The sequence below is a fragment of the Drosophila obscura genome, unplaced genomic scaffold (genome assembly GCF_018151105.1).
Source record: "Drosophila obscura isolate BZ-5 IFL unplaced genomic scaffold, ASM1815110v1 contig_189, whole genome shotgun sequence".
Taxonomy (NCBI): domain Eukaryota; kingdom Metazoa; phylum Arthropoda; class Insecta; order Diptera; family Drosophilidae; genus Drosophila; species Drosophila obscura.
Window position 1 is genome coordinate 1,645,031 of NW_024542777.1, and position 26,316 is coordinate 1,671,346.

General features: G+C 47.5%; 2 protein-coding genes across 3 annotated transcripts in view; one reads left to right on the plus strand and one right to left on the minus strand.

Annotated features, from left to right (window-relative positions):
* Positions 1-256: 256 nt before the first annotated feature.
* LOC111066738 lies at positions 257-1,074 on the plus strand. 2 transcript variants are annotated; one of them, XM_022355569.2, is made up of 2 exons: positions 257-734; positions 937-1,074. In XM_022355569.2, exon 1 carries the CDS (start codon positions 347-349, stop codon positions 713-715), a length of 369 nt encoding a protein of 122 aa, XP_022211261.2. In that variant the 5' UTR covers positions 257-346; the 3' UTR covers positions 716-734; positions 937-1,074. The 2 variants fall into 2 exon arrangements, with proteins under 2 accessions (XP_022211261.2, XP_041449399.1); XM_041593465.1 differs by lacking the exon at positions 937-1,074 and adding an exon at positions 792-888 and having other exon boundaries at positions 259-753.
* A 1,714-nt stretch (positions 1,075-2,788) lies between these two features.
* Positions 2,789-26,316, minus strand: part of LOC111066737 (frizzled) — an 89,699-nt gene continuing 66,171 nt past the window's right edge. Inside the window, exon 5 of the mRNA XM_022355568.2 lies at positions 2,789-3,612. Coding sequence (XP_022211260.2) covers positions 3,080-3,612 — 533 coding nt within the window. The 3' untranslated portion in view covers positions 2,789-3,079. The remainder of the gene's footprint in view (positions 3,613-26,316) is intronic.

The following is a 26,316-nucleotide window of genomic DNA, read 5'->3' on the forward strand; positions in this document are numbered from 1 at the left end:
GGTGCCCAATGGGAGAAGTAGTTAAAATAAATGATCGAAACTTAACAGAGCTCACATCTGTTAAGTGGTCAGCCGCCCAACAGAGAAAAAAGTGCTCTTAACATGGAATATCTTTCTTGCTAATTTGAAGTACTAAAATGGTAAAACTAAACATTTAAGGGAAATTGTAACAATAAAATCCCATCAGAGTATTCTCGGCTTTAAACAGTATAAATTGTTCTCGGTTACCGAGTATAAATTTGAGACGAAGAGTAGGCTTTGGAAAGGCCTTCAACATAGGTTCAACCATTCCAGAGAGAGAATTCGAATTTCAATATTATTTAATTTTAGTTTTGCTTATCTTACGATGAGTGCGGGCGCTGGGACCTCAAAGACCCTGGATGTGGAGGAAGAGAACGAGAGTCCAGAGTTCTGGGTGGGACATGGCAATCACCTGGCTCAGACCGAGTTTCTGCTACACAATATCCAGCAGAACATCCCATTCAGTGGACGGTTCCAGAAACGATGCCGAGAGGGCGGCGTCAACGGCTGGTTCAGTTGCAAGGCAGACACAAATGTGGTGTTTGGCGTTATGGAAGGCCTGGTCCAGGACATACTCCGTGTTCGCGATTGGGCTGAGTGCTACATCGCGCAGCCCTTTGAGCAGAGAACCGTTCTCACAACGTTCACGCTCTGCACCCAGCCGGAGTTCACAACCTTCTCCCAGAGGAAATGAGGAGCATCATCTACGAGGAGTAAGTAAAGCAGAGCTCGCCCTCAGTCTCGATCCTGTCCTTCACCGTTTTCTCTCAGTCTCTATTTTATTTAAGCAACGCTGCGATAGCTGCATCCACAGTTTAGGAAGTCGACCTGATTCATTATCGAACATGGGTAAAAAATCTATAATAAATATAGGTATAAATAGGAAAAGTTTAACACCGATTATTGTTATTTCAGGCCGTCAAAGTGGGTTCTGGATCTTAAGTAATACGCAACACGGACAATCAATACTCAAAATCGAAATAAATACATGTACGTTTGTTCTGAACTACGAAATGCAATGATTTGTTTACTGCAGCCAGCAGGAATCGAATAATCCCAGGACCATTTTGGCAGTGTCGCTTTCCTGCAGCTTCAGCGTTTTACCATCATAAATTGTACTTATCACAGCACGCAGAGAGAGAGATGTCTCCGCTGGTGCTGAGCCCAGAGACGAGTTCTGCCATATATTCCCAATTTTCCATGGTGAAGTCTTGGGAGCATTAAATGTTTCTAGCAGTGGTTCCTGCATCTTTACTGTTGGCTTGCATTTTGTTATACTGCTTGAAAATTAATGTGATTTTACATCTACATGTATACAGCTGCGTGGAAATACATTCCAGGCTTTCTAAAAAGGTATCATTTGTTTAATTTGGAAGGCCGGAAGAGTCCTGAAAGTGGTGAGGTGCGGCACTACGAATCCCACGATCGAAGCTGCATGTGGATTACTTATACCTCGTTCTGAGCAAGACCGATATAGAGGACTCATATAGATCCTCAGCTGACAGCTACACCAGATGGTACTGATACCTACTATGTATTTGGTAGAGTATCACAGAGGAGCTGGATGAAGGGATATCAAAATTGTGATTTCTCTTACCTGATTGGAGTCTTGCTCCTTCCCCGAACCCACTGGAAATGCAAACACTCTGTCCATTTTTCAGTCTTTAACAATAAAATAAAGTTTTATTTTTGCATTTGCTGTTTGTGTTTGTGTTTGCTATGATGCTTCCAGGGATGCTTTACGTTTATATTTATATTTATACACTTGTAATTGTTCGTTTGCTATGTTGCACCGACTAACGATAATTGCTATAATTAATATGCGCTCCATCGGCGTGCTTAAATGCTACACAAATCTGGCTTGGCTTGGCTTGGCTTGGACTTTTATGCTCGCAACATAACCAATCCAACTCAAATCAAATCGAGGACTCAATTAAATGCGCTGAAAACAAATGCGAATCAACAGTTGGCCGATACCAGAGTTGGCTTTTTCTTTTGCTGCCTCTCTGGGTCTCCCTCGTCTACAAATATTTAAATGGCAGTTTCAACTCTTATTTAGTTAGTGGTGCGTCCTGGGGGTGGGGCGGAGCAAAAATTTCCATAAAGTGGCAACAAATTTTCGCGTGTTTTCGCTTTGTTTGTTCGCTTAAGTGCTATGACTACAACGTCATTTAAAAAATTGAATTACAAGTATTCCGTTACGCACATAGAATTAATTAGCCCAACAAATATACAATTACAGTTAGAGTAGAGTTACGTTACAGTTACAATTAGAGTTAGAGTTACATTTATCATTATCATTAGAATATTCGTATTTGCATTAGGTTTAGCACATGGAGGACATCTATTGCAACTACATAATACATTTAAACTGCGTATGGTTTCCCTTTATACATAGACGAAGCACTTCCAGGGACGCGAGCAGGCGACGGGGCCAGCAAGCCCGGGACCAGTCGCTGCTCACCTCCACTCTAATTCCTAACATTCATATCATTATCGTCACAACTTACATATTTCCTACTCTATATATATAGTACCTATGTATACATATATGTTCTCTAATGGTAGGGCACATTTAAAGCTTTCAAAATCAAAATCTAACCTAATCCCCATGCGTGAATTCGGATGCGTCCAAAGATGAAGAAGCGATGACAGCCTAACTAGAACAAAATACAAAATGCAAAATGCAAAATGCAACTCGACTTACAGCTAGAGTCTCAACTTAATGAATAGTTTTGGTTCAACAAGCTTGCTTTCGTATCAACTAAGACGATTCAAACAATAGCCAAGGCCCTCGGCCCTGGGCCCTGGGCCCTAGGGTCACCTTTTGATTTCCATGATCAGAGTGGGGGGAGATGAACTTTGTACAAGCTACGAGTAGAGTACTACGAACTACGACTGCATTTGTGGTTACTGTTGTGGGTTGGGTGATGGGGGATCATGCATCGGGGAATGGGATTTACGTGCTAAAAACTAAGTAACTCTCGTTAGCCGCCTCGGGGTCCGCCGCCGCCGTGCCATTGGGTCCGGCTCCGGTGCCCGCTGCGCCCGTCTCATACTAGACATACGCCTGGGCCCGCGTCCGCGGCTCCTTGCCCTGCAGCCGCTCCACGAAGTTGCGCCAGCTCACCATGGTCTTGCTGGAGTACAGCCACACGCTGGAGGTGACTCCGACTAGCATCGAGCACAGATACTTCACCATGAAGATCTGGAAAATGGGCCGGGCCTCGGGCGTGCCCGGAGCCCTCACAGCCGGACAGGGTATGGAGAAGGGCTTGCATATGTCACGGTGCCACTGTATCATCCACTCGTCGAAGTTGTAGTACTCGTAGAACAGGCAGCCCAGCAGGCCCACGGCGGGCAGGATGAAGAGCCCCGAAAAGAAGCCGATCCTCAGCATCAGCCGCTCCAGCTTGTCCGTTCTCTTGCCGTCCGTCTTCATCACGGTCCGTATGCGGAATAGCGAAATGAAGCCGGCCAAGAGGAAGAGCGCCCCGATCGAGAGGTATATGCACAGGGGCAGAATGAGGAAGGCGCCCAGCGAGTGGGTGTCCAACTGGCCGACGAAGCAAACGCCCGAGAGAATGTCGCCTGAAAGGGAAGAATAAAACGGATTAAAGTAAAGTAAGTAAATTAAATCAGCTGGAAACTAAAAGTATCATCTCCAATCCCCAATCCCCAATCCCCAATGAACTTTTCAGCTAATAATTTTACCATTCGATGGTAGCTGATATTTAGTGTCAACAGTTTCCCCAATGAAACTTTCGACAGAGGTGCAAGGTGAGATAACCATTTTATGTACCTCTTTCGGGGTAAATATTTACACAGCTCCCCACCCCCATTCCATGTTTCCCCACCCCTCCGAGCGTAGTTCAAAGCCAGTCCGCCGCTTCGCCGCTTGTTTAAACAATTCACAAGCGGGATAGCCTCTCCCTTCAGACGGCCCCCAGCCTCATTAGCGTTATTTATAAACATGTTACAATATCCCTTGCCTCACACCCGTCCTGCCCCGCCCCAAGAGCTCCCCCACAGCCATTCAGCCCCGCCGAATCCATCATTGGTTCGGTGTGCCATATTTCCGCTCGTAAATTATCGATTAGCCCCTCGTTGGCGCTTCTTGTTGCCTTTTTTCCTCCTTACGTGACATGTTAATTTGGGTTTTTTTTCCCTGGGAAACTTGTCGCGTTTTCCAGGCTGTTGCCACACACCACACGAATTAGTCATGGCTCGTTGAGTTGTAAATACTTTCAATTAATGCGCTTCACATCATATTTTGTTTGGGTTCTTTTAGATTGATTGATTGTGCATTTTTATAGAAGTTTCCAAGCGATTCGGCTCAACAGATGGCATGGCGCAAGTTGACCTCAGGAGAAGCACTATAGTCCTGGGTTTATAGGCCCGCCTGTTACGTAAATCCTTGGCCCGTCCGAGGCTGACATTTATGGCCATTGAATGTGCATTCCCGACGCCAGATGGCGCCTCACAAATCGCATGCCTTTGAAGTTGTCTACGAGTAGTAGTGTGTCTGTGGGCAGGCAGCCTGAAATATAACTTTATACCATAAAAGTCATGTCACGCTGACAAAGCACAGTGACTGTTCGGCATAGGATGGAAGGGGTGGAGAGGCGGGAAAGCGTGGATAGACGAGGAGGATGCGCCGCAAATTAAGCAAGTTGAGAGCCGGGAAAATGCAGATAAACGCATACAATAAATAGCAGCGGGCAGTCCGCCACTTGCCCGATGCAAAGACCCCACCAACCGATATCGGAGACGGCGGTGAACCGAACCGAACCGGTGAAAGATGTTGCCCAGAGAAGATCGAATATACATAAATCAAATTCGCATAGCCAAACAGCTCCCTCCGAATATGATTTGGACTGTGCATCCGACTCCGATATGAAATGCCACCTGCCGCTGGCTTCGTTCTGCCGACCTGTGTTTCTGTGCCCTCCAAGGGCCAGTCCCAGTCCCAGTCCCAGTTCCATTTCAAGTTTCCCTTCCGATACGGATCTTAATTTATATCGGAGCTTTAGAATGGGAATACGAAAGGGAATCCAACTGAAATGAAATCCAATGAAATGAAATACAGGGCTGGGGGAAACCGGCCTGGGACAGAGCCCGATCGGGAATTGATAAATGCAGAGCAGATCGGAGCCGGCCGGGCCGGGCCGGGCCGGGGAGAACCAGTTCTATTCGTGTCCTTACTGAAGCCAGTGGGAACCAGTTTCTTTTTTCTGCCCATTTATTTGAACTTCATTTTGGAAAATGGCAAACCGAGACCGAGAGGGCCAGTGCGGCGAAGGGAGGGGGAAGTTGCTGTGACAATTCTGTGGCTGTGGCTGCCACGGAGCGGCGGAGACTGAGAATCTTCAGCAGCTTCAGCCTCTCAGCAAGAAGAGGAGCAACTGAAACACCAACAATGCATGTCAATTGTTTCGTGTGGCATGAGGAATGCATGTTGCACTGAGCGGGCAAACGGGTTCCTGCCGCAACAGAGGCACAGAGAGAGCGAGCTGACTTTTTCATCTGTCTGTCAGTCAGTCAGTCAGTCAGACAGACAGTCCTGCTGCAGCCTTCCAGCTTCAGATTCCAGCTCCCCAGCCCTCTCCCTGGGTCTCTGATGAAGTGCAGACAGCAGAATTCCATTTTTAGCCAATGCCACATTGCATTTGATTATGAGTCTGGCTCCACGGCAGCGAAGAGAGAGACAGGGCGATTGGTGTTTCTTGATGCTGCTCGTTGTCCACTCCTCGAGGTGTTAATCTGCTGGGCAAATACTTGCGGCGTGTGGATGTGTATCCGCCTCAGACGGAGCTTACCGGCACAACAAAGCCTGAGCTTTGTGCTTAGCCAAGCGGCGAGCAGTGGCCAGGGGTGTGGATAAGGTAATGAACTCTCCAAGGAGAGTGGTCTCTCTTTGTTGCGACTGGCTGTGGCTGTGACACTTTTACGCATTCCATTCCCTTCAATTGCTGGAGTCGATAGCAGCCTGTTGGCACACTCTGCCTCCCGTCTGCCCTATTCCTGTCCCTATCGAGCCCAGACCCAGCCACAGCCACAGCACAGCTTTTCAGTCTGCTCTAAACTCAATCCCATATGACATTTCACCTGCTCTGCAGTTCCTGTTCATGTTGCACAGCATTTCCCCCTGTCCAGCGGACCCCTCCTGCGGCTATCTCCCTCCATATCTATGTACATATGTATGTATGTAAATTTCTTGTACACATGCTGATGATGAAACTGTCAACTGTCATTTAAAATTTTAATCGCATGTTCCTCCTCCTCCTCCTCCTCCTGCTCTGCTCCATGTTCTCTGCCCTGCGCTACTCTTCGCTTTTGCCCTCTCGCTTTGTGTCTCTCTCTCTCTCTCTCTCTCACTCTCTCTTTCGGCTCAGCTGCCGACGACGATTATTTGTCGCCAGCAACAACAACATGTCTGAAGATTTTTAATTACTCTGGCACCACGACAACACTGGCACAAAAGTTCCAACTCCCCCCAGCCCCAGCCCCAGCACCACTCCACTCTGCACTCTTCGCACCATTGCCATCCTGCCTGTCAGTCGCTGGTCGCTTATCGCGAGCTTTATAAAAAGAATATATATACATACATATATAGTAGAGTGAGACAGTCATTGGGTTCGTCTGTCTGTTTCGTTTGCTCTGCCCTGCTCCGCTCTGCTCTTGCTCGGTTGCTCCATTTAGATAAATGACACATAAATTAAGCAATTTTCCTTTTATGCTACCCGCTACTCCGCGAACGCTGGAGGGGTGTGCTGGGCTGCCCACTGAGCTTGCAACATTTGATGGAAAGCGAATACTCATCCAGGCTTTGTTGCCGTCTCAAGGTATATTGATACCCCTTGTAGCAGCAGAGCCTTGAGTAAAGGGTCACGAATGGAGGTTCTATAGGGTATTTTTATTATCTACTATTGAACTTCTTCTGCACTTTTCGCTTAATCGCTAAAATAGTTATAAAACAATTGTCGAGCAGCTGGCTCCCCTCTCCTCTCCCTGCACTACTCCTGCCCCATAGGTATGAGCGTTCATCTGCTATTTGTTCAATGTGTCCGTTGACCCATCCATCCATCCATCCATCCATGATGGAGAGGAGCCTTGTGCCAGGGAGAGGTGGTCGGCTACCGGCGGGGGGGCCGTCTGTTTTACGAGTAGTAACGAGAATTCTATCCCAATAAAAGTTTATTTGCGCTCTTAATGCGTTTCTTTTTCTATCATTTTATGAGCAACGCTTCTCAAGTGTTAGTTAAACATTTTGACAACAGAGCCATAAAGTTTCCATTGGTAAAGACTGCCCGTGGGCAGGCGGGTAGAGAGGGGATTAGCTGCAGGCGGCAAAGGAGGAGGTTGGATTGTGCCTATCATGCAATTTGTAGGTTTCACTATTTGAGAATATACAGAGAGAACACTACAGAAAAAATCAAAGGAAAATTGAGAAATTAATTCTGCAGAATCCGCTTGTTTTTGTGCACTGCTCCTCCCCCTCCCGGGTCACGTAAATTCCATTAATGTTCGCGTTGCCAGTCTACACTTTCCGCACATTTAAATACATATCTCAATTATGTTCTTTGCCCACTTTTAAGCGGGGAACAAACCTTTGGCAAGTCCCAGGTTCAACAACCTGTTGCACAGCTGCAAGCGACGGCAGAGGGGAGCCACCGAAATGGGGCATGGAGGCAGGGAAAACGAAGAAAACTGCGACACGCGACATTAAAAACGTGGCAGGCAATAAAAATTGAGGTCAACAGCAACAGAGGCTAATGAATAACAGAGCACAAAGCAACAACAACAAAAAGCGAATAAAAAAAAACCAGAGCTGCCGTGTCGCATAATTTCGCATTGAAAATGTCAACAGCAGAGTGCTGTAGAAGGAAGGAAGGGAGAGTGGACAAGGGGCATAGGACTCTTATCAAGATGTGCAATTAAATATGGAAATGTGCAGCGGGGAGGAGCGGATGGGAAGAGTAGGGAAGAGAGTAGGAGACAAACACACAAAACGCAAAATGCAGGCTACCCCAACAACATGAAACCTGCACACGCGACAAGTGTCATTAGCTAACGCCCCGCATGCCTACACCCCTGGACCGGGAGCCACGGCTCCTGTGGCTACACTGAAAAAATATACAAAATAACAACCACTATATACACACATATGTATGTATGTACATGCGAATATACATATACACATATTTTTTTGGCAACAATTAAATGGCATTTTGTGGGACATTTTATTTAGTAAAAGTTCATGAGGCGGCCGCAGAGTTGACTTGTGTAGTTGGGTCACTGGTGCGGTGAGGAGAGGGGAGGGGTCGTTTTAGTTTTCAGCGCATTTTGTGTGTTTTCATTAATAGAAGAGGCAAATATTAGAAAATCAAACAAAAAGAGAGTCAAAGTTGGAGGGTTGTCCCCAAAATTTGTTGAGAATTTATATTACGTGTCAACAGCAACAGCAACAGCCACGACTGTTAGGAGCAACAACAGCTGGCGGCACTGCCAAGGTTCAATCCAGTTCACACACTCCCCGACAAGGCAAACAATTTCAATTTGCATGTCGGGGCAGGGGAAGGAGGCCCCACACTCCAGTGGATGGGGGTGGATGTCGAAAGTTCCAAGTGGTGGGCAAGTGCGAGGTGTGAAGCTTAGCTGTGTGCTAGTTTGTGTTGCATGCAACACCTGGAATGCTGTTGATTGTTGAATGAACATGTTTTGTTCAAGATGTTATGGGCTGGAGGGGGAGGGTACCCTATAATTGCGGGCGCAGTCGGCTTAGGTTCGGCTTACGAATTCAATTTTGTGTGCTCTCTCCTGTGGCTTACTTGTCCTTGCTTTTGAAATTCATCAAATTGCACTCTGGAGAAGAGTCTCTTTTGGGAGTCTCCCCTCTGGCTCGTCTGCACGCACAGAGCGGCTACCTTTACCTTTACCCCTTGGCTCATCTGAATGCGGGGGGCAATGCCAAAAAGCCAGCTGAGACGTGCATAAATTGTGGCCGACAGGAGACGAGGAGATCTCACTTCCTCCATCCCCTGTGACAGCGCTCTTTTCAACGCCACACTCACACATATCACATGTCGCTTTCATTTCTGTTCTCCTCTCTCTTTTCGACATATTCAAACGGAAAGAGCGATGCCATGGGGGGAGGCAGAGGCAGAGCTGGCTTAGACATAGATAACCACAGCCATGGTCCGCCGGGGGGAGCATATGCTTGACATTAAGTGCGGCGCCCTCTGTCGGCCCATTCTCGTAATATGCTAAAGGTGGCAAAGTAATTAGTGAGCAGCACCAGGGGAGAGAGAGCAGACCAGCAGCACCATCCCCCTCTTACTCCAACCCGCCTTCTGCTTTGCCCGTGCCCGTGCCTGTGCAATTGTTGTCGTGGTCATGCAGTTAGTTTCATGTTAGTTCCTGTCGCGTTGCCGTGTCCTTGTTGTTGGCTGAGAGGTTAAGCACAGCTTTTCATTCCCTCCCCAGCCCTCTCCAGCAGCTGGTGTCTCTTCTGCCAGACGGCACTCACCGCAACGTGCCCCGGAAATGAGTTTTGTATATTTCACTTTCCATTATCCCTCTCACCTTTTCCACCGCTCTCCTAGCTGAGCAATAAAAAAGGATTAAAATTTATGAAATTGCTTTGGGTTCAGGTACTTTTGGATTCTTGGTAGGACGGTGAAGACGGGGAGGACGGGGAGGAAATGGAAATGGAATTGGAAGTGGAACGTGCTCGTGGGCTAACCTTCGGTTAAGCTCAAGATGTGTGATCCATAAGTAAGCGAATGGATTCCAGCTCTCCCCAGGGATGAGACCACTCGACATAAATCATTATAGGGATATGGGCTATTTTTTTGCCCTCCTCCGCGGGGGAGTGTCCAATTTGAAGAAGGTAGGAAGTACCAGAAGGGCGGAATTAATGGAAATGGCCCCCTTTCCATCCGCTGCCAGATACATCTGAGATATCCCAAACAAATCTTCCTCTTGTACTCTTGGGGGACAAGGAGATGCTTCCTGGGATTCTGTGACTGTTGCCTCGAATAATTGCAAAATATCCATTTAATGCTCCCGCCGCAAGAGATCCGCTTTAATTTTTTAGCTTCACATTCCCCGTCCAAGACAGAGCACGGAATAAATCTCTTCTCTCGTTTTCCTACTGCTCCTTCTCGGCCCACGTTCGCGTGCGGTTTCTGCGGACGACCCATAAAACCCTTTTTCCACATCCTTAACCCTTAACCCGTGCCGCTGGTCGCGTGCTGTTTCTGCCTCTTCTGCTGCTGCTGCTGCTGCTGCCGCTGCTGCTGCTGAGCTTAAGCTCAATTATCCAGCGACACGACCACGCATAAAAAATCAGGCAGAGCCAAAAGGCAGCAGAGAAATGTTCATTAGGGGAAATTCCATTTAATGAAATTGTTTTGGGGCTCGGGCTTTCCCCACCGAGGTAGCCAAACGGGCAGAAACGGTTAAGGTTCCTTTGCGGAGTGTGTGCTGAAAATGGTAAATGGGATGAATCTTAGGAGAATCCTTGCAAATGGTTGTGGATTGTTACTCGTAATGAGGATGGTTTGGATGATGGAAAGGAGTCTGGTTCGGGGAATATGTGCTACGGGGACATGTACTTTGTAATGGAATATCCGTAACCGTATACGATGATTTGGGGCAAGAGAAATAGGATGCTATAAGATTCAACTTGAACTTAAGCGGGAAACGGGAAGGGCATGAAAATCTTCCCATTCCTTCGGTACCTATCCTCGCTCTAATCCTAATCTGTTTATCACTTCATGCAACCCCAAGAAGCCCCAAGAAATATGCAACGGAACCGATTCCCAAGAGAAGAGAACGTTCCCCCGGAGTCCGCCCACAGCTTCGCTGCTTGGAGCTTTCTTTCAGCCACAGCAGTCAACACCAGCGGTGTCGAGACCCACGAGGAACTCATCTAGGTAAGCAGAGCCCGCTTCCGCTCCCGCTCCCGCTCCCGCTCCAGGTCCGGCTCACCATCCATCTAACCCCCCTTTCGCCGAGCAGTGTGTGCTGGCTGCGAAACTTTTCCCGGAGTTTTCCCCCAAGAGTTTTGCTTACATTTGCCGCCACAACCAGAGATGGGGCCAGGCCAGGAAAGGCAAGGCCAGGACTGAGAACAAAAGGCGCCGAAAATGCTTGAAGTACGGGAAAAGCGCAGCTCAAAGAAAAATATCAAGTATTATATAATATGTATTAACACTGGCAAGAGACGCATATGGAAAATAAATTAGAAAAGTTCAAGTTTACTTTCGTCTCTCTCTCTCTCGCTCTCTCTCTTACACTCTCTGCCCACTCTCTCTCTCTCTCTCTGGTAGGCCTCTCAAAGTTTCGCTCTATACAAAATTTATTAATATTTTATCAGAAGCGAGGCCAAAGTCTGGCGTACATTCAATTAAAAGTTCTTTGGGCCACATTTGTTTACCATTTAGTGTCCGAGGGGGGAGCGGTAGGGGAACAGGGGCAAGAGGGTAGACAGACAGGGAAATCAAAGTTTATGAAGGCGTCGGATGTGAAACACACAAAAACAGAAATAAATTCAAATGAAAGCAAACATCGAAGAAAGGTCAAAACCCACACAGCCAATTTGTTCCCCACTTCCTTCCTCCACCCTTTTTGGGTTCTTCCAATTTTTTGTGGATCCTGCATTTGTAATGAGATTTTCCCGCTGAGTTTTTCCCCCCCAAAACCGAAAGAAGGGTTTCGTTTCGGGTTTCAATTGCAAGAGAGAAATTTGTTAAGCCGGAAGGCCGAAAGTCTGATTGATAGACAAACAAACAAGCTTCGGGGTTTCCCATTGTTTGCTCTCCCCCATTCTCCCCCTTTCTATGCTCTCTCCTCCTGTGTTTGGCACTTTTTTAATTGAAAGGGTCAGCGGAGGGAAATTCCCTTCTGTGGTTTGCCATATTGGCCAAGTGCAGCGACGCGTCCTGCAAAGCAAAGGATTTCTCTAATGAAGCAGACAATAGCTGCGGTTCAGTAAATATTGGATCTTCATAGATATGTATTCGACTGATTTAATCACTTATAGCAGCATGTAGCCAGGGCCCTGGCTCATCTCTTTAATTCGATTTTTATTTGGCTCTTGTGCCTTGAGCCCCTCCAACCTACACAGTCGTTTCTTTTTTATCACAGTTAGAAGTCGCACAAAGAAAGTAATAAATACTCTCCTCTTTTGTGAATTGGATTGCCCATACAAAACTTGCATCTCTTTCACTCCGATGCTTCCAATTTCAATTATACGGAAGGAGACTTTGCCACTTCATTTCCCATTTACAAGTTTGGCTTACCCGCTCCCATTCCGTTGCTCCCCCTTTCCCACTGTCCCTGTCTTGAGCTATGCGCCCACAAATTATTAAGAAACATTCTAACAAACTGCAGACAAAGTTGGCAACAAAAGGCACCCCGCTTAATTATACACACCATTAATAACTAAAACCAATTTGTATGCGCAACAAGAGAGATGGCGAGGGCGAGGGCGCTGGCGAGGGCGAGAGAGCGGTGGAGCGGTGCACTCAATGGCTCCTGCTGGGGGGAGAAACAACAACGGCGAAGAGAGACAACTGCAATTCATGGCCTGCCTCCCACTCCCACAGCCACAGCCACAGCTACTCGCACGCACACACACACACACACACATGCCAGCGCACATAAATCAACGCACAAAAGGAACAAAAGCAAAAGGCAGAGAAGGGAACCTTCAAGAAGAAGAACCGACCGACGGACCGACCGACCGACAGACACAAAAACCGCTACAACAACAGCAGAACGCAATTTGTGCGGAGAGGCAGAGGGAGGGGCTTCCTCCCATCCCACGCCTCTGCGTGAATGCATTCGGGGAGGGGGGAGAGAGCAGCCGAAGAAGAGTCACCAGCATTGAAGGAAATAACGGAGAGTAAGCCATAATATGCAAGGGGAGAGGAAGGGATGAAAGAATTGAAAGTGAGCAAGGTGCGTTGAATATGAGGTAGGAACGGCACTGATTCGATATTTGAAATACCTGGGAAGCTATCTCGAGTACAGAGTACGACCGCTCAAAGGAATAGAGAACCAACAAAAAGCTTCCTACGACACGCAGCGACAAAAAAACTGTTGCAAAAAGAACTACTGCAAATAAGCAATATTGATGACTCCAACACCCCCCAGAGGGCGCTGCCGTCAAGACAATGGCAAGGCGATTGTGGTGGGGACGGGAGCGCGGGTGGGAGAGCAGAGCAGTATGGAGAAAGGCACAACAACAGAAGCCTCGCCAAAAAAGGCAGCAAAATGCAAAATGTGCAACTAACGAGAAACCGAAACACACACACACACACATGTACAGTGTACAGTGCACACCCATACTGGAACTTTCACAAAAGGTAAACCAAGTTCTTGTGGAGAGGCGATCCCCTCTGATCAGCCCCTGCCCCTCCGCAAACTAAGCTGCTTTTGTCTAGTGTAAACTTGTGTAAACGGACGCCTCGGAGCAAAAGTTTCACCCAGAAATTGTGTTGTTGTTGTTTTTGGGTATGTATTCCTTTTCTTTGCTCTTTGGGCATCTTTTTTGGGGTTTTCCGTTTCTGTTGCACATGGACCCCGCTGTCTCTCATTATACTATGTAGTAGAGGGTAGCACTCGGCAAAAATGGACAACAGAAATGGGGAACAAAAAGAAGGAGAAGACGATTATAAGTAGTCAGCTCATTAGTTCAAGAGGAGCTCGGCTTAAGAGGAGCTAGCCCCCCACCGCCTCATTCCCGGCAAGAGGAGACCTCCCTTGCCCTTTATCTTCCCATCTGCACCTCTCTGTGGAGCCCTTCAAACGGCTGAGGATTTCCTTCTCGCCTTCACCCTATTTTGAGTTGTTCCTGTAACGTGTAATTAACATCTGAAGTGCTTGCTGTTTTGCTTTGTCTAGGGGCGCGGGCGCGGGTGGGTGCTGAAGCGGGGCAATGTAGAGTGGAAAAGGGACAAAGCGTTTCGAGAAAATGTTAGCCTTTCGTAGAAGTTCGCAGAGTTGGAAGAGAGCGAGTATTTCGCTGTTACTGCTGCAGAGAGTGGAGAATGGAGGAAGCACATGAACAGCAAGAAATACTATCCCTATAAAAATATAACCCTGGAACGCAATCCTAAATACAAGTCCTGAAATAATAATCCATTTACAGATTAAAGGAACATACAAGAATATAAATGGAAATTATTTAACAAACTTCCCGGCTGAAAGGACCCCAAAGTTATTTCACAAAGTCACTCGTGCATCCCCCGCTTACGGGGGAAACTCCCGTTGCCTCTTGACACTGCAACTGTAACTTTAACCCTTGTGCAAAGAACTGAATTCATTTCATTCGACCTCTCCATGGGCGGCTATCAAAACGCACTTAACACAATTGCCAGACACAAAAGTTCAAAGCTGTAAAACTAACTGAGTAAATTGGATCCCCTGCCTCGCCAGCAGGCCCCTACACAACCCTCCCCACACCGCCCCTGCCATTACTATCAAACATTTCCAACAGGTGCTATCTCTGCCCCATTCTGTCGATAGTTTTGACACAAAAGTTTTTGGCTCATTTGCGTAAAAGTTAATAAGTGGCGTGGGGAGTCGGTAGAGGGGAAATGGTGGAAAGCAGCCACAAATGGCAAGAATTTAGTTGTGTCGGAGGGGGGGAAGACACTCAATTATGATGAGATGATTGGTTGTTCTGATGCTGATGCTGGTGCTGGCTGGCTGGGTCTTTGGGTGGTGTGGGGGAACCAACTTGATTATGCAATTTATCTCCAGCCAAAAGCCAGCTCCACGACCCGCATCGAGTGATACGATGTCTCTGTTTTCCCCCTCTCACTCCATATGTTCCCCGATAGGCAAATGATTAATAATCGAAATGTCAACGCTGTCTGTCCTTCAACCATAAAGTCACTCGACAGTTTAATCAATTTGTGTGCGTTCCACTTTCCCCCTTGGACATCGGCATGCGGGCCGGGGGAGGTGGCTTAAAAAGCTGGATAAATACAAAATTTCTCTAAAATGTTGACCGAGTAAACAGTTTTCAAAACTTTGCTTTTCCCCTCGGCAAACAGAAATTGTCAGCCATTGTTCGGGATGGCATGGGATGGGATGAGCAAATCGTACGAGAACTGTCCCAGAAAGAAGAAACAGCTGTGCTTAGGCAAAAGAAATATCGCATATGTATAAGCCCAGCCCCAGCCCCACACCCCCCACCTATGCGCCCTTCAGTTGGCTTTATTTTCTCAACAAACAGACGGCGGGTGGCAAGGAAAATAAACAAAAATTATGACAATCCAAGGAAAGAAAGAAAAATAACATGAAAATACTCAAGAAATATTGCAAGCCGCTGTGCAAAATCCGGAGCCATGTGTGGGCGCTCTCAGGGAAAAGGAGTGGGTGGAAAACTGCTAATAAACAGGCCTTAGTCGGCGTGGTGGGAGTCAGCCCTCTGCATGCATTAGGCATAAAAATTCCAAGACACAAAGCCAACTTGCCAGTAACCTGGTCAGAAGAGTGGCAGGCAGCAGAGGGGATCTGAGCTTTAAAGACATAAATATGAGGACTTAGTGCTGTCAGGGGAAGGTGGAACGCAAGTGGCTACAATGGCCACGAATTGCATTTTGTATTTTGCCAAAGTTATCACTTCCAACCTGTGAATGTCTGCTGTGGCAACAACCGTTTACGCTACGAGTATCCCTACTGGGGCGAAAGTTTTTCAAGAGCTCATTAATCGTTTATTACATTTTTTCTTGTGCGAAACCCAAACTTAAATTCGAGTATTTGCTGTTTTTCTGTAGTAATCTGGTGAGTGGTATTTCTGAAACACTGTTTTAAATCAACTGTCATTGGCAGGTCTTGGGCAGGCCAAGACCGGTAGCTACTGTCCTGTTCGGCCACCCAGGCAACAGATATTTTCCCATGCTGTGCTGTTATACACACTGTTATACATCGCACATCAGCGTCCAGTGCAGATGCCACTTGAGTCTCCAACTAGCTGACGTCTGTCCGACTCTGTCCCTGCATTCGCCTTGCATGCAAATTTGTTGGACTACCTCTTCCGCTTTCTCCTCCTCCTGCGTTATGTTCGCATGTCTTAATGCCCTTCTATGGGACAAGTTATGACCCTACCTGACTCTGCACACACACAGAGAAAGAGAGAAGAGACATCTCTGCCTTCGAGGCCGCCCCCTCATCAATGACTCGAACTCACCGAAAAATGTTGTGTTACGTTTGTCAGGCGGAAGCTGGGAGCAGGACCCACACCCGTACCCATACTCGTACCCGTACCCGGTTCGGCCTCGGTCTCGGTCCGATCTCCGGACAGAGCACACATGTAAAATCGGCAGCCTCTGACTAAACATTCCCATCAGAGTCGGCGAAGAGAGGGAGACACACATATGGCAACAGCAGCTCAAGCAAAAAAACAAAAACCATCAGCAACAATAGATGCTGTGGATGCTGTGGATGCAGGGGGTGGTGAAGGGAGAGCAGTATAACTCAGTGAACAGCCGTTGACCATTGCCTGACATTTGAGCCATGTTGTCAACGTCGGTTCGTTGTTGCTTGTCGCTGGATGGTTGTTGTAGCCGAAGTTGTTTGCTGTTGCTGCATGCATCCATAATGGCTGTTTGCTACACCCGTGCTGGGGAGCCTCACCCCCACCACCAACCCCACTACACTACCCCCTTCAGCTTGTTCGCATTTTGCCAGTTTTGTCTCGTTTCGTTTCATTTCATTGGAAGTTGGCTGGGAGTCTTGGTCTGGCCAAGGCCTCGCTATGGCTTTGTCTCTGCTGATGCTCCCTCTGTTGTTACCACTTCTTTTTAGCCACAATTTAGCATATGCCTGGCTCACTTAGTTGCTTGTAATGAGCTGCCTTTGCTCATAATTCAGTGACTTCCATTGAAATGGCTCTCCCTCTTTCTCCCTGTCCTTCTCTGCCACGCTGCCTCACTGCCTCACTGCCTCGCTGCCTCTCTGTTCCCAGCCAAAGTTCATGAAATATTAACGGGGAATAGCAGCTGCTTGTTTGTTTTATCTTTCCACAAAATTAGTTACAGACGACAACGACAATGTCCACTTGAAATGTTGTCTATCATCTTCAAACAGCTGTCATGTGTCCCCCAGCCACCAGTCACCAGCCACCAGCCCCCTGGTACTATCGATGCCATGCTCCCCACGTATATGGCTGTGGCCTAATGGCCTAGCCAATAACAGGCCCAAACCCGACCATGTTTCGGCCTTTTCCCATGTGCCTCACTGGCAAATTATTATCTTGCCCGCACACACAGGAGGAGGACTTTTTGTGGCCTGACGGTGACATCCACTGCTGTGCTTTGATGGAACGGAAACGGACCACTTGATCGCTTAGCTTTCTTTCTGTGGCGGCCGAGCCCCTCCCTCTGCATCAGTCTTTAATTTTTTAATTAATTGCTTGTCACGTTTGTCCAGAGAGAGAGAGAGAGAGCAAACGAAATGGAACGCGAACTGGCGTGGGGCCAGTCTCTGCCAGCGAAAAACAGAGGAAAAATAATTGTTGGCTCATCGCTGCACGTTGCTTAAAATAATAGTTATAAGTGGCGGCTAGTCTGCGGCTGCCTCTCCCCCTCTCTGGGCTCCACTGAGAGTACAGAAAAAGTGCCCCAGCCAGACGACACTTCTGACTAAAGGATGGAGAGACATCCCCATCCCATCCTACATCCCAGACACGGCTTGATAACAATAGCTGGAGACTCGATGGCCACAAGGAAGCCTCTGCAGTGGCAATAATTGTCATCATCATCGTCTGCTTCTTCCTTTTCATCTTCTGGCCAGTGGCAAGTGGGCGGCGGCTGCAGTCCCAACAAGCTGCAAGCTCCAAGCTCCCACTCCGAACCGAGGACAATCAAAGTCCAAGGCAAAGCCAAAGCCAAAGCCAAAGCCAAGGAAAAGCGAGACAAAAGCGAACTGAAAGCAAGTTAACCGGCGACATTTTTGAGATGCCACGACGACAGAAAAAGGCCTGAACAAGCAACTAAATGGCAAATCCCGAGCGTCGACCGAGAAGAGGCGCAAAAAGAATGACCAAACATGGGTAAAAGTGCCTGCCAGAGCAGAGCCTGCTTGCTGTGGCAGTGAGTGGAAGTGGAAGTGGTGAGTGTCAAGGCCAAGAGGGGTTTCGTTAAGTACGAGTTGGCTTGAGAGGAAGGAGTCTATAAGCAGGATGGGTGGCTTGCTTCGAGGACCGAATGTTTTAATACCCTCATGGACATGGCTAATAAATCACCAATAATATATATATAAACACCAACAAATTGGGGCTTTTGTTTTAGTGTAAGAAATGCTAATAAAAATATTTATATCGTACTTTCACAAGAAATAGCTGAGCCATCCTATGGGAAATCTTGGCTAAGCCCCTGCCACTGCCACTGCCACTGACACTGCCACAGTTCCACACTGGACAGCGCCCACTGTTTTGCGGCTGCAGTGTCCAGCTCTCGGCGGTGTGCTGTCGGCAATCAAAGCCCCACTCCCAGCACAGCACACCACAGCACACCACAGCACAGTCCCTGGCCCTGGCCCTGGCCCAATCCAATTGCAAGTGTCGCTGGCCGAGCAGCAGAATGGAGCGAATGGCACGATGAGATGACGGGGAAGATGGAGCTGGGCCTGCGAATAGTGATGGAGATGCGGACGCCGAGGAGCCGGTAAAAATAATGAGCTGTGTAACCCTTTGGTCCAGAGCGATGCGGCACTGAGGAACTGGGGGAAGGAGACAGACTGGCAGCCGAACGGCGGCAAAGGAAATTAATTAAGGCAAGGGGCCGAGCGATTGAGGCGTCGCAGTCGCAGTCGATGTGGATGTGGATGTCGTTGCCAAGTCCCAGTCCTAGCTCCAGTCCAGGTCCACGTCTATACCGATGTGGATGGCGTTGTCGGGTGGGTTGTTTGATTTCTGCACGACCTTCCTCCGAGGCTATCGCCGCCTCGCATCTCGCATCTCGCTTCTCCCATTCCCTCAATCTCGGCCATAATAAATCTTCGGCTCAATCTCTGCCACGCCTCAGCCTCCGCAGGCTCCTCCTCCGGCTGCTTCTGTTCTACTCTAATTTTTATGCATGACAAGGCCTACAAAGTCTTTTGGCCCAAATGTACGGCCCACCAGCCTCATATCCTTAGCCATCTCCATCCCCATCCCCGTTCCATTCCCGTTCCATTCCCCAAGTCCAACTTTTGTTGAACTTTTTTTGCGTTCCCCTCGCTTCTGGGGGCGGCAAAGTTTTCATTAAAATTTGATTAAAAATAAATTATTGGTTATTAAAAATGATTAGTTTTGGCCAGATTGATGTTCAGGCCAGTCCCTGAGGGGCGCGGCAGGAGGGGCGAATGGTGGAGAATGGAGCGTCGCAGGGGGAGCAACTTCTGGGGGCTTTGCTCTTCTGTAAATTCTGACAAAAGCAAGAATGAAACTGTTAATGTGCCTGCAAAATTAATGAAGCGCTGCGGAAGCTTCCAGCACAAAGAGCAGCAAGTTGAGCGAGTTACTCGAAAGCGAAGGGGCGTTTGGTGTCATCCCAGGGGAACAAGGGGGCAATGTGGCAAGGGGGCAGGTGGCTGAGAACCTAAGATGTTGACCAAGTGGCAGAGTTCTGGGACACTTGTGAGTCCATTAACGATGCGGGTCAAAGAAGGAGCCACAGGTATCATTAATTGAAAATTATTTTAAATTTAATTTTTAGCGGCAGTAAGGGGTAATGCAGATGTGTGCCCTAGTTACCCAGCACACAGCACAAATATTAAAGGTATAATAAGTAAAGTCAAGTGTTTTGTGTTGCTTTATATATAGTTCGATCTGAGGCACGAACCAACTGGGATATAGATACATACAACTGATCAGAATGATCTAGTAACTATAAGAGCAGAGTTAGCCTTTCAGCGACTGCACTGCCAGTTACTGCTAGTCAGCGATCAGGGATCAGCGTTACACTGCCGCGGTCAGCTGCGATACCTTTGACAGGCTGACAGGCCTTCAGTGGCCAAAGTAAGCGCACAACAGTAACAGTAACAGTTACAGCTCCCGGACCACTTCCAATCACTCGGCCACGTCAGAAGCCAAAGCCAGAGCCGGAGCCAGAACCGAACGACAGCTCAGAAACTCGGAGGGAGCCCAACACCGAATTGCACTTGAAATGGCCGCGTCAAAATGTCGCTCAAAACGTGGAGGGGGGCGGGGGTAAAAATGATATGGCAAGGCTCGAGACCCGAAAAGAGGAGACTGCGAGAGACAGCTGATAGACAACTGCAGATACAGATGCAGATGCGGATGCAGATGCAGATACGAATTCTGGACAAAGTTCTGTAGATAGATGGCTGAGCAGAACAGAGAGAAGAGGAGAGACAAATGGGCCAAGGAGCCAGGGGAAGCGAAGCCTGGGATTGGCCAATTTTTCACACCACACAAAGAAAATGGGATGGGAAAATGAGGGGATGGGATTTCTGAGCATAGTTCGCAGTGCGTTGTACAACAATTTGTTATCACGGCATTTGGATCTAAACGTTGCATTTAACGGTACTCAGACACAGGCTCCGCCACAGTCTGGGGCACGCACGCACCGGCTACAAGTGTCGTAGTAGTTGTAGTTGTAGTTGTCGTAGTCCCGTTGTTGTTGTTGCTGTTATGCAAGTGTTGCCAAAACATATTGGTGGGGCACAGCACTTTGCCAAAAAGAAAAACGATGTCACACACACAGATTTCGCTCTCGGCATGGAAATCGTATCTAAATTTGCAAATCAGCAGCTACAAGCCAAATGTATCCGACAGAGGACAGAGGACAGACGACAGACGACTTCCCGTTCCAGTTTGGTGAGTGAACCAGATCCGAATCCTTGCACCAGTCTCGGGCCCTACGCAGGCATTTACGTGTTCAGCATGCACTCGGGAAAGCGAGAAGAAATCAAGGGCCCATTAAAAATGATTTATGCCGAGTGGCAACTGGCAGGAAGGAAAGGCAGGGCTGTGAGATCGAAGCTGAGAATACCCTGGAGGAGCGATCGTTGCCTCTATGATCGTTGAAATTGAATAAAAATTTAATGGTTCATCTCTTAAGATCAGATCTGGAGGATCTGTATCTGTGTGGCACCTGTGCCAGATCGTGAGACGGATGCTGTGAAATGTGGATTACCCTCTCGAAGGGTATCGAATAAAAATGGTATTCATAAGTTGAATTTAGTGGGGCATTGTGTGACGCTGCCGTATTGATGTTAATTTATGCATGTTTCACTTGGCTTTCTTGCCACGCATGTCGCACCCTGTCTCCCCCTGTCTGCAAAGCTGCAAAGTTGATTTACAGCTGCAGTCGCCATCGGAGTCCGACTCCGATGCGGGGCTGTGCTGAGCTGGGCTGGGCTGGGCTGGGCTGGGACTTGGTCTTGGTTAGTCTAGGGGCTAGGTGGGTAGTCGCTTAATTGGTCTCCACCGCGCCACATACTGCGCCATGTGTGTGCGAGTGAGTTTCGATTTGGGCTTCAGTTTCTCTGGTAATGCGAAACGCACTTTCAAAAACACACACAGCACCAGCAGCAAAAAATATGATTTATTTTGCATTGGACAGCTCCGAGTGGGCCATTAATGGCCTATTGATAAAGTTGTATGAATAACTTGCCCATTTCCATTGTAATTTTAAGCATTAGATTCCACTTATCGTGGCCCAATTGAATCGTAGCCCCCACAACTGCAGCGAAGCTCTTCTTTTATCTGACTCTACCCCACATCTTCTTGCCATTCTAATTCCAATCTAACATTATGGTAAAAGAGTGTCCAAAATATAAACCCCTGACATCTGCCAATAAATAACATTCGAATTCGGTAAGCGATCGCCATCGGACAAGTTACGGGAGTGTGTCCCCATGTCCAGGCCATTCCAATATGACTAATGGTGGACAGAGATCGTTTCACGATCGTTTCGGATCGTTATAGATGTCCGTATGCAACTCCCATACGGAGATAGATGGAGAGGGGAGAGAGAGAGGCCATATTTTAGGCACAATTTTATCTTGTATGTAAATTTATGAACCAGTCTGCGTCTGCGTCTGCGTTTGTTTGGGGCCACTCAAAACTTGACTGGCAATAATTATGATTTCTTCAAGTGTGTGCACACAACTACAATATGTGCATGTATATATTTCCATATCTATATATGCGGAGTTTTCTTTTTTTTGGATGGATGGATGGATGGATGGATGTGTATATAGTATGTATTTTACACAAGTCATGGCAAGATGTCTATTGACAGCCGAGCCACAAAAACCCAGCCACACAGAGACACTTGACGGGCAGCTCGAGTGGCTTTTTGAGAAACCAGTCTCAAGTGTGTTAGAATACCAACTGAAGTGGGTAGTGGGCAACGATACGACGCAGGGGAGAGGCCAGGGAACAGCCACAGGACGGGCTCTCGTTGGGTGCGTGGACTGGGCAGCCAGCCCTGGTTACCATTTCCTAGCGCCGTACTTCACATGCCACCAACCGAGGAAGACGAGACCAGAGACCAAAGACCACAGACCAGACTGGAAATGGAATTGAGACTCGAGCTGAGATTGAGGCTGCTCAGGAAGATGAGGCTGATGGAGTCCAAGTCCCAGTCCCAGTCCTAGCCAAACTAAAACCGGTTCCATTTATAAAAGGTGTATCCCGAGAGGACTTGAAATATCTATAATTAAATTTATATAGTAATAGTCGGAGGGCCAGCGGCTGTTGTGGCCCAGAACCACAGTAAAGCGTATTTATGGCCTAATTATAGGGAGGCCACTGCCACTGCCACTGGCTAACCAGCTCGCTCCCCGACTACACCCGACCCTTGTCCAGATTGCATTTTAAACTAATTCATAATTCCGGCCAGAGTCGAGTCCCATTATGGCTGGGGCTCAAGTGCAGGCGCTTAATTGCCTTCATTTGCGGTTCGATGTTTGTGTTGTGTGATGTGATGTCAAGTGAGTGCCGGCCAAGAAGCTCGAGTGCATATCGATGTTCGTCGTGGCCAATGAAATGGCAATTTAACCACTAAATACGAGCACACATAAATATTAAGTGCCCTCTGTGCCCGCGTTTATCGTATCTAATTATGGCAAATTAGCCAGAGTTGTGCCATAAATCAACGCTCCAACGCTCCACATTCGGCAGAGTCTCTGGGGGGGTCGTTCAACTCCCTCCGCTGGGGCAGGGGTCAATCAGTGACGGATGATGGAGGGAATTAACATACCTGGAACGACAAGAGGCGGGCGAATGTGGGTTAGAGGTGGAAGGCTACTCTCGTAAATAATTAGTTGTATCTGTGAGGCTTACAATATTCTGGAGCATGCAGAGCCAGTGTCCCGTTTCAGTTTCTATTCGATTTCCATTTAGTTGCTTACCAACTTCAATTCAAGTATGTTCCCATAACTCATTCTTTGACATGGCGAAGACCCACCGACAATTCCATGGTCGTCACAACATCGACACGAAAGCCACTGGAGGGGAGTTTGGCCAGAGGGGGGCATGGACAGGAGTGGAGTGGAGTGGAGAGGAGTGCAGAGCTGCAGAACACAAACGAGAAATGCAGCCAACCAAATTTGCTTGACATTTACAACTGGCCAAAAAGGCCGCAGAGTCGGCCAACTCGGAAAAGCTTGGCTAACCTGACTCGGCAACAGGCATTTACTGCCTGATGTACTCAGGCTCGGAACTCTGTACTCGGTACTCGGTACTCGGTACTCAGCTGGCGGGGTCGAGGGGGTGGGGGTTTACCTCTACCTGTGCCATTTTAAGTGTTTATAGGTATTTGTTTTTATTGTTTCTTATGCTTAACGATTTTTTAAGTGGAGTGTGCAACAGCAGCAGCAGCAGCAGCACTGGGAACAGCAGCAGTAGCTGCCAGCTACTGGCACTCGCTCGCTGGCTCGTAGAACAGCGCCAAGAACCGTACGAGACTTGTATGCAAAATGCTCAAAATGCGATTCCTCACTCTTTTCGCTTGAATTTCAGTTCGCTTTTTGTTCGTTTCTTGCTGCTTTTAGTTGTTGTTGTTGTTGCTGTTGCTGTTGCTGTTTGTGTATTTTTGGCTGGTATTTGCTTTGGCTCTTCGTGGGTTAACAAGGCGCAACAAGGAACAAGCAGGCGGCATAGTTGAAGCCAAAGTTCCCCGCAAGTCGGGGGCAATTTAAATGACCAAAACCAAAATGAAAAGAATACGGAGAATTCCCCGGACGGGGAGATTTATGTGTCCTTTGTTCTGCAGATTACAATGCTCTCGCGTTGCCGCAACAAATTTTCCCTTTCAATCGTGTCTCTCCACCACACACTCCGGAGCAGTGGTGGTAGGCGGTTCATCGCTCCGGCTGCTATATTTCAATTAAACCACACAATGAAATATCGTTAATAGGGACTGGACTGTTGTATGTACACTGAAATCCGATCTGAACATACATGTACTATGCCTAGTGTGGGACAAATCTAGAGAAACTCTCTGTTAAACCTTATTTTATCTTCATGAATTCCTCGAGCTCTTTCCTGCCCTCCTGTTGGTACAGTCATGCTGCTGTCTGTGCAGGTTTTCCCTTCATTAAACACTTTTAATTCGATGTCATTGTGTCCGGACCCCGCGCCTGTCCTATACCCCAACCATTTTAATTAGTTTACGCATTTTCACTTTTTATTATTTCATGATTCATCTTAATTTATGAGAGGCCAAAAGAGCAGCAGCAGCGTGACATAAAAGAATTGTAAATTATGCAAGTAAAGTTGCGCGCCAGGTGGAGATGGGGTCCACGTCCACGTCCCCATCCCCATCCCTATCCCCATACCCGTCCCAGACTCGGGTGCTCAACTTTTATTTCCACACGGAGAGAAGTGGCAAAAAGTGACAAAAAATAAGAAGGAAATTATTTAATTATGTGTATAAAGTTTCACTTGTCATCCTGTCAGAGTGCTGCCGTAATTTGACAGTAAAAATTAATTACAACCGAAAAAAGCGAAGCAGAAAAATATGTTCTTGGGGTTAAAGTTTGCCACATTCCCGTGGCCAGAAGGAATATTCTTGAAATTAAATATCTCCATTAAATGGCCTGATAATCTGCGAATAAAGACAAGGGTAGACGTGTCCGTACACTCGGACCCGAAGGGTCCCATCCGATGACCCCTTGTTAACGCACTAATCTAACAGATTTTTATTCCATTTTTTCATTTCATATTTCCAGCTGGGGACAAAGCTCAGTTGCGTTGCGGGAATGGTGCGGGAATAATAATGGAGGCGGACAAAAATATATCCCATGTCAACTTTAATTAGGGTCCGGCATAATTCCCCTCTAGTGCCAGGCATTATTGTCGAGGGTCTGGTCTGTCCCAGATAAACATATGACTGCAGAGGAGCGAAATTGAGTTGGGATATCAGGTATTCCAAATATGTATTTGGGAAGTGAGACACGATGGGGAGTTTCTAATTTGGGAATGTAGTTTACCAGGAGTTTTAATATAAATACGATAAAAGTGTCAGAGGGAGGGATAGGCTTATAGATTTAATGGCTCCCTAAAGGGCAGCAATTTGTTGTATAATTTTGCAAACTTTTACATTTAAATCACATCCCAAAAATCGAAATCGTAACATAATAATGAAACACTTTCGGATGTTGTCTTAATATATTTTCTCAGCTTGAGCAATAAAATCAGCCACATGGAAACTTTGTCAACGTCTTAGGCAAATTTGAGCCTCTCCCTGTGCCGGGGCCAGTGCCCGCCCTGTCCCTAAAGCAAACATCTTAATGATAATAATGGAAAGACAATTTTTGCTCATTCTTCTTCGCTCTGAGCCTCATAATTTAAGCCGATTTAAAAGCTGGCGCCAGTCGAGGCGACCGTGGGCTGGTGGCCTCTGCGGGACTGTGAGTGGGCGTGGCATCCGACTTGCATCAGAGCCTCAGCACAATAGAGGACAGATAAAGCTCTTTGGATGCGACAGCTTTTTGGCCCCACTGGACAGATGAAGATATGGCAAAGAAGTCGGGGAACTTTATCCGATTATTACATTTGAATGAGTTGTCGGCGGGGAAATCTATTGTGGGGAAAAGTCGGGGAGCAGACAGAATGAAACGTGATTAGACAGAGAGAGAGAGCGCTCAGGAAGCCGGTGGCACTTAGGCGCGACATCCCATTCCATTCCCAGATGTTGGCGTTCCCAGGGAAAGATGGAATCTTTCATTCACACATTGCGAACGAAGGCAGGAGGAGGGCTTGGGGTGCGGAGCCATCCTGTGCAGCCATAAATAACACCAAGAGCAACAATCGAAGAA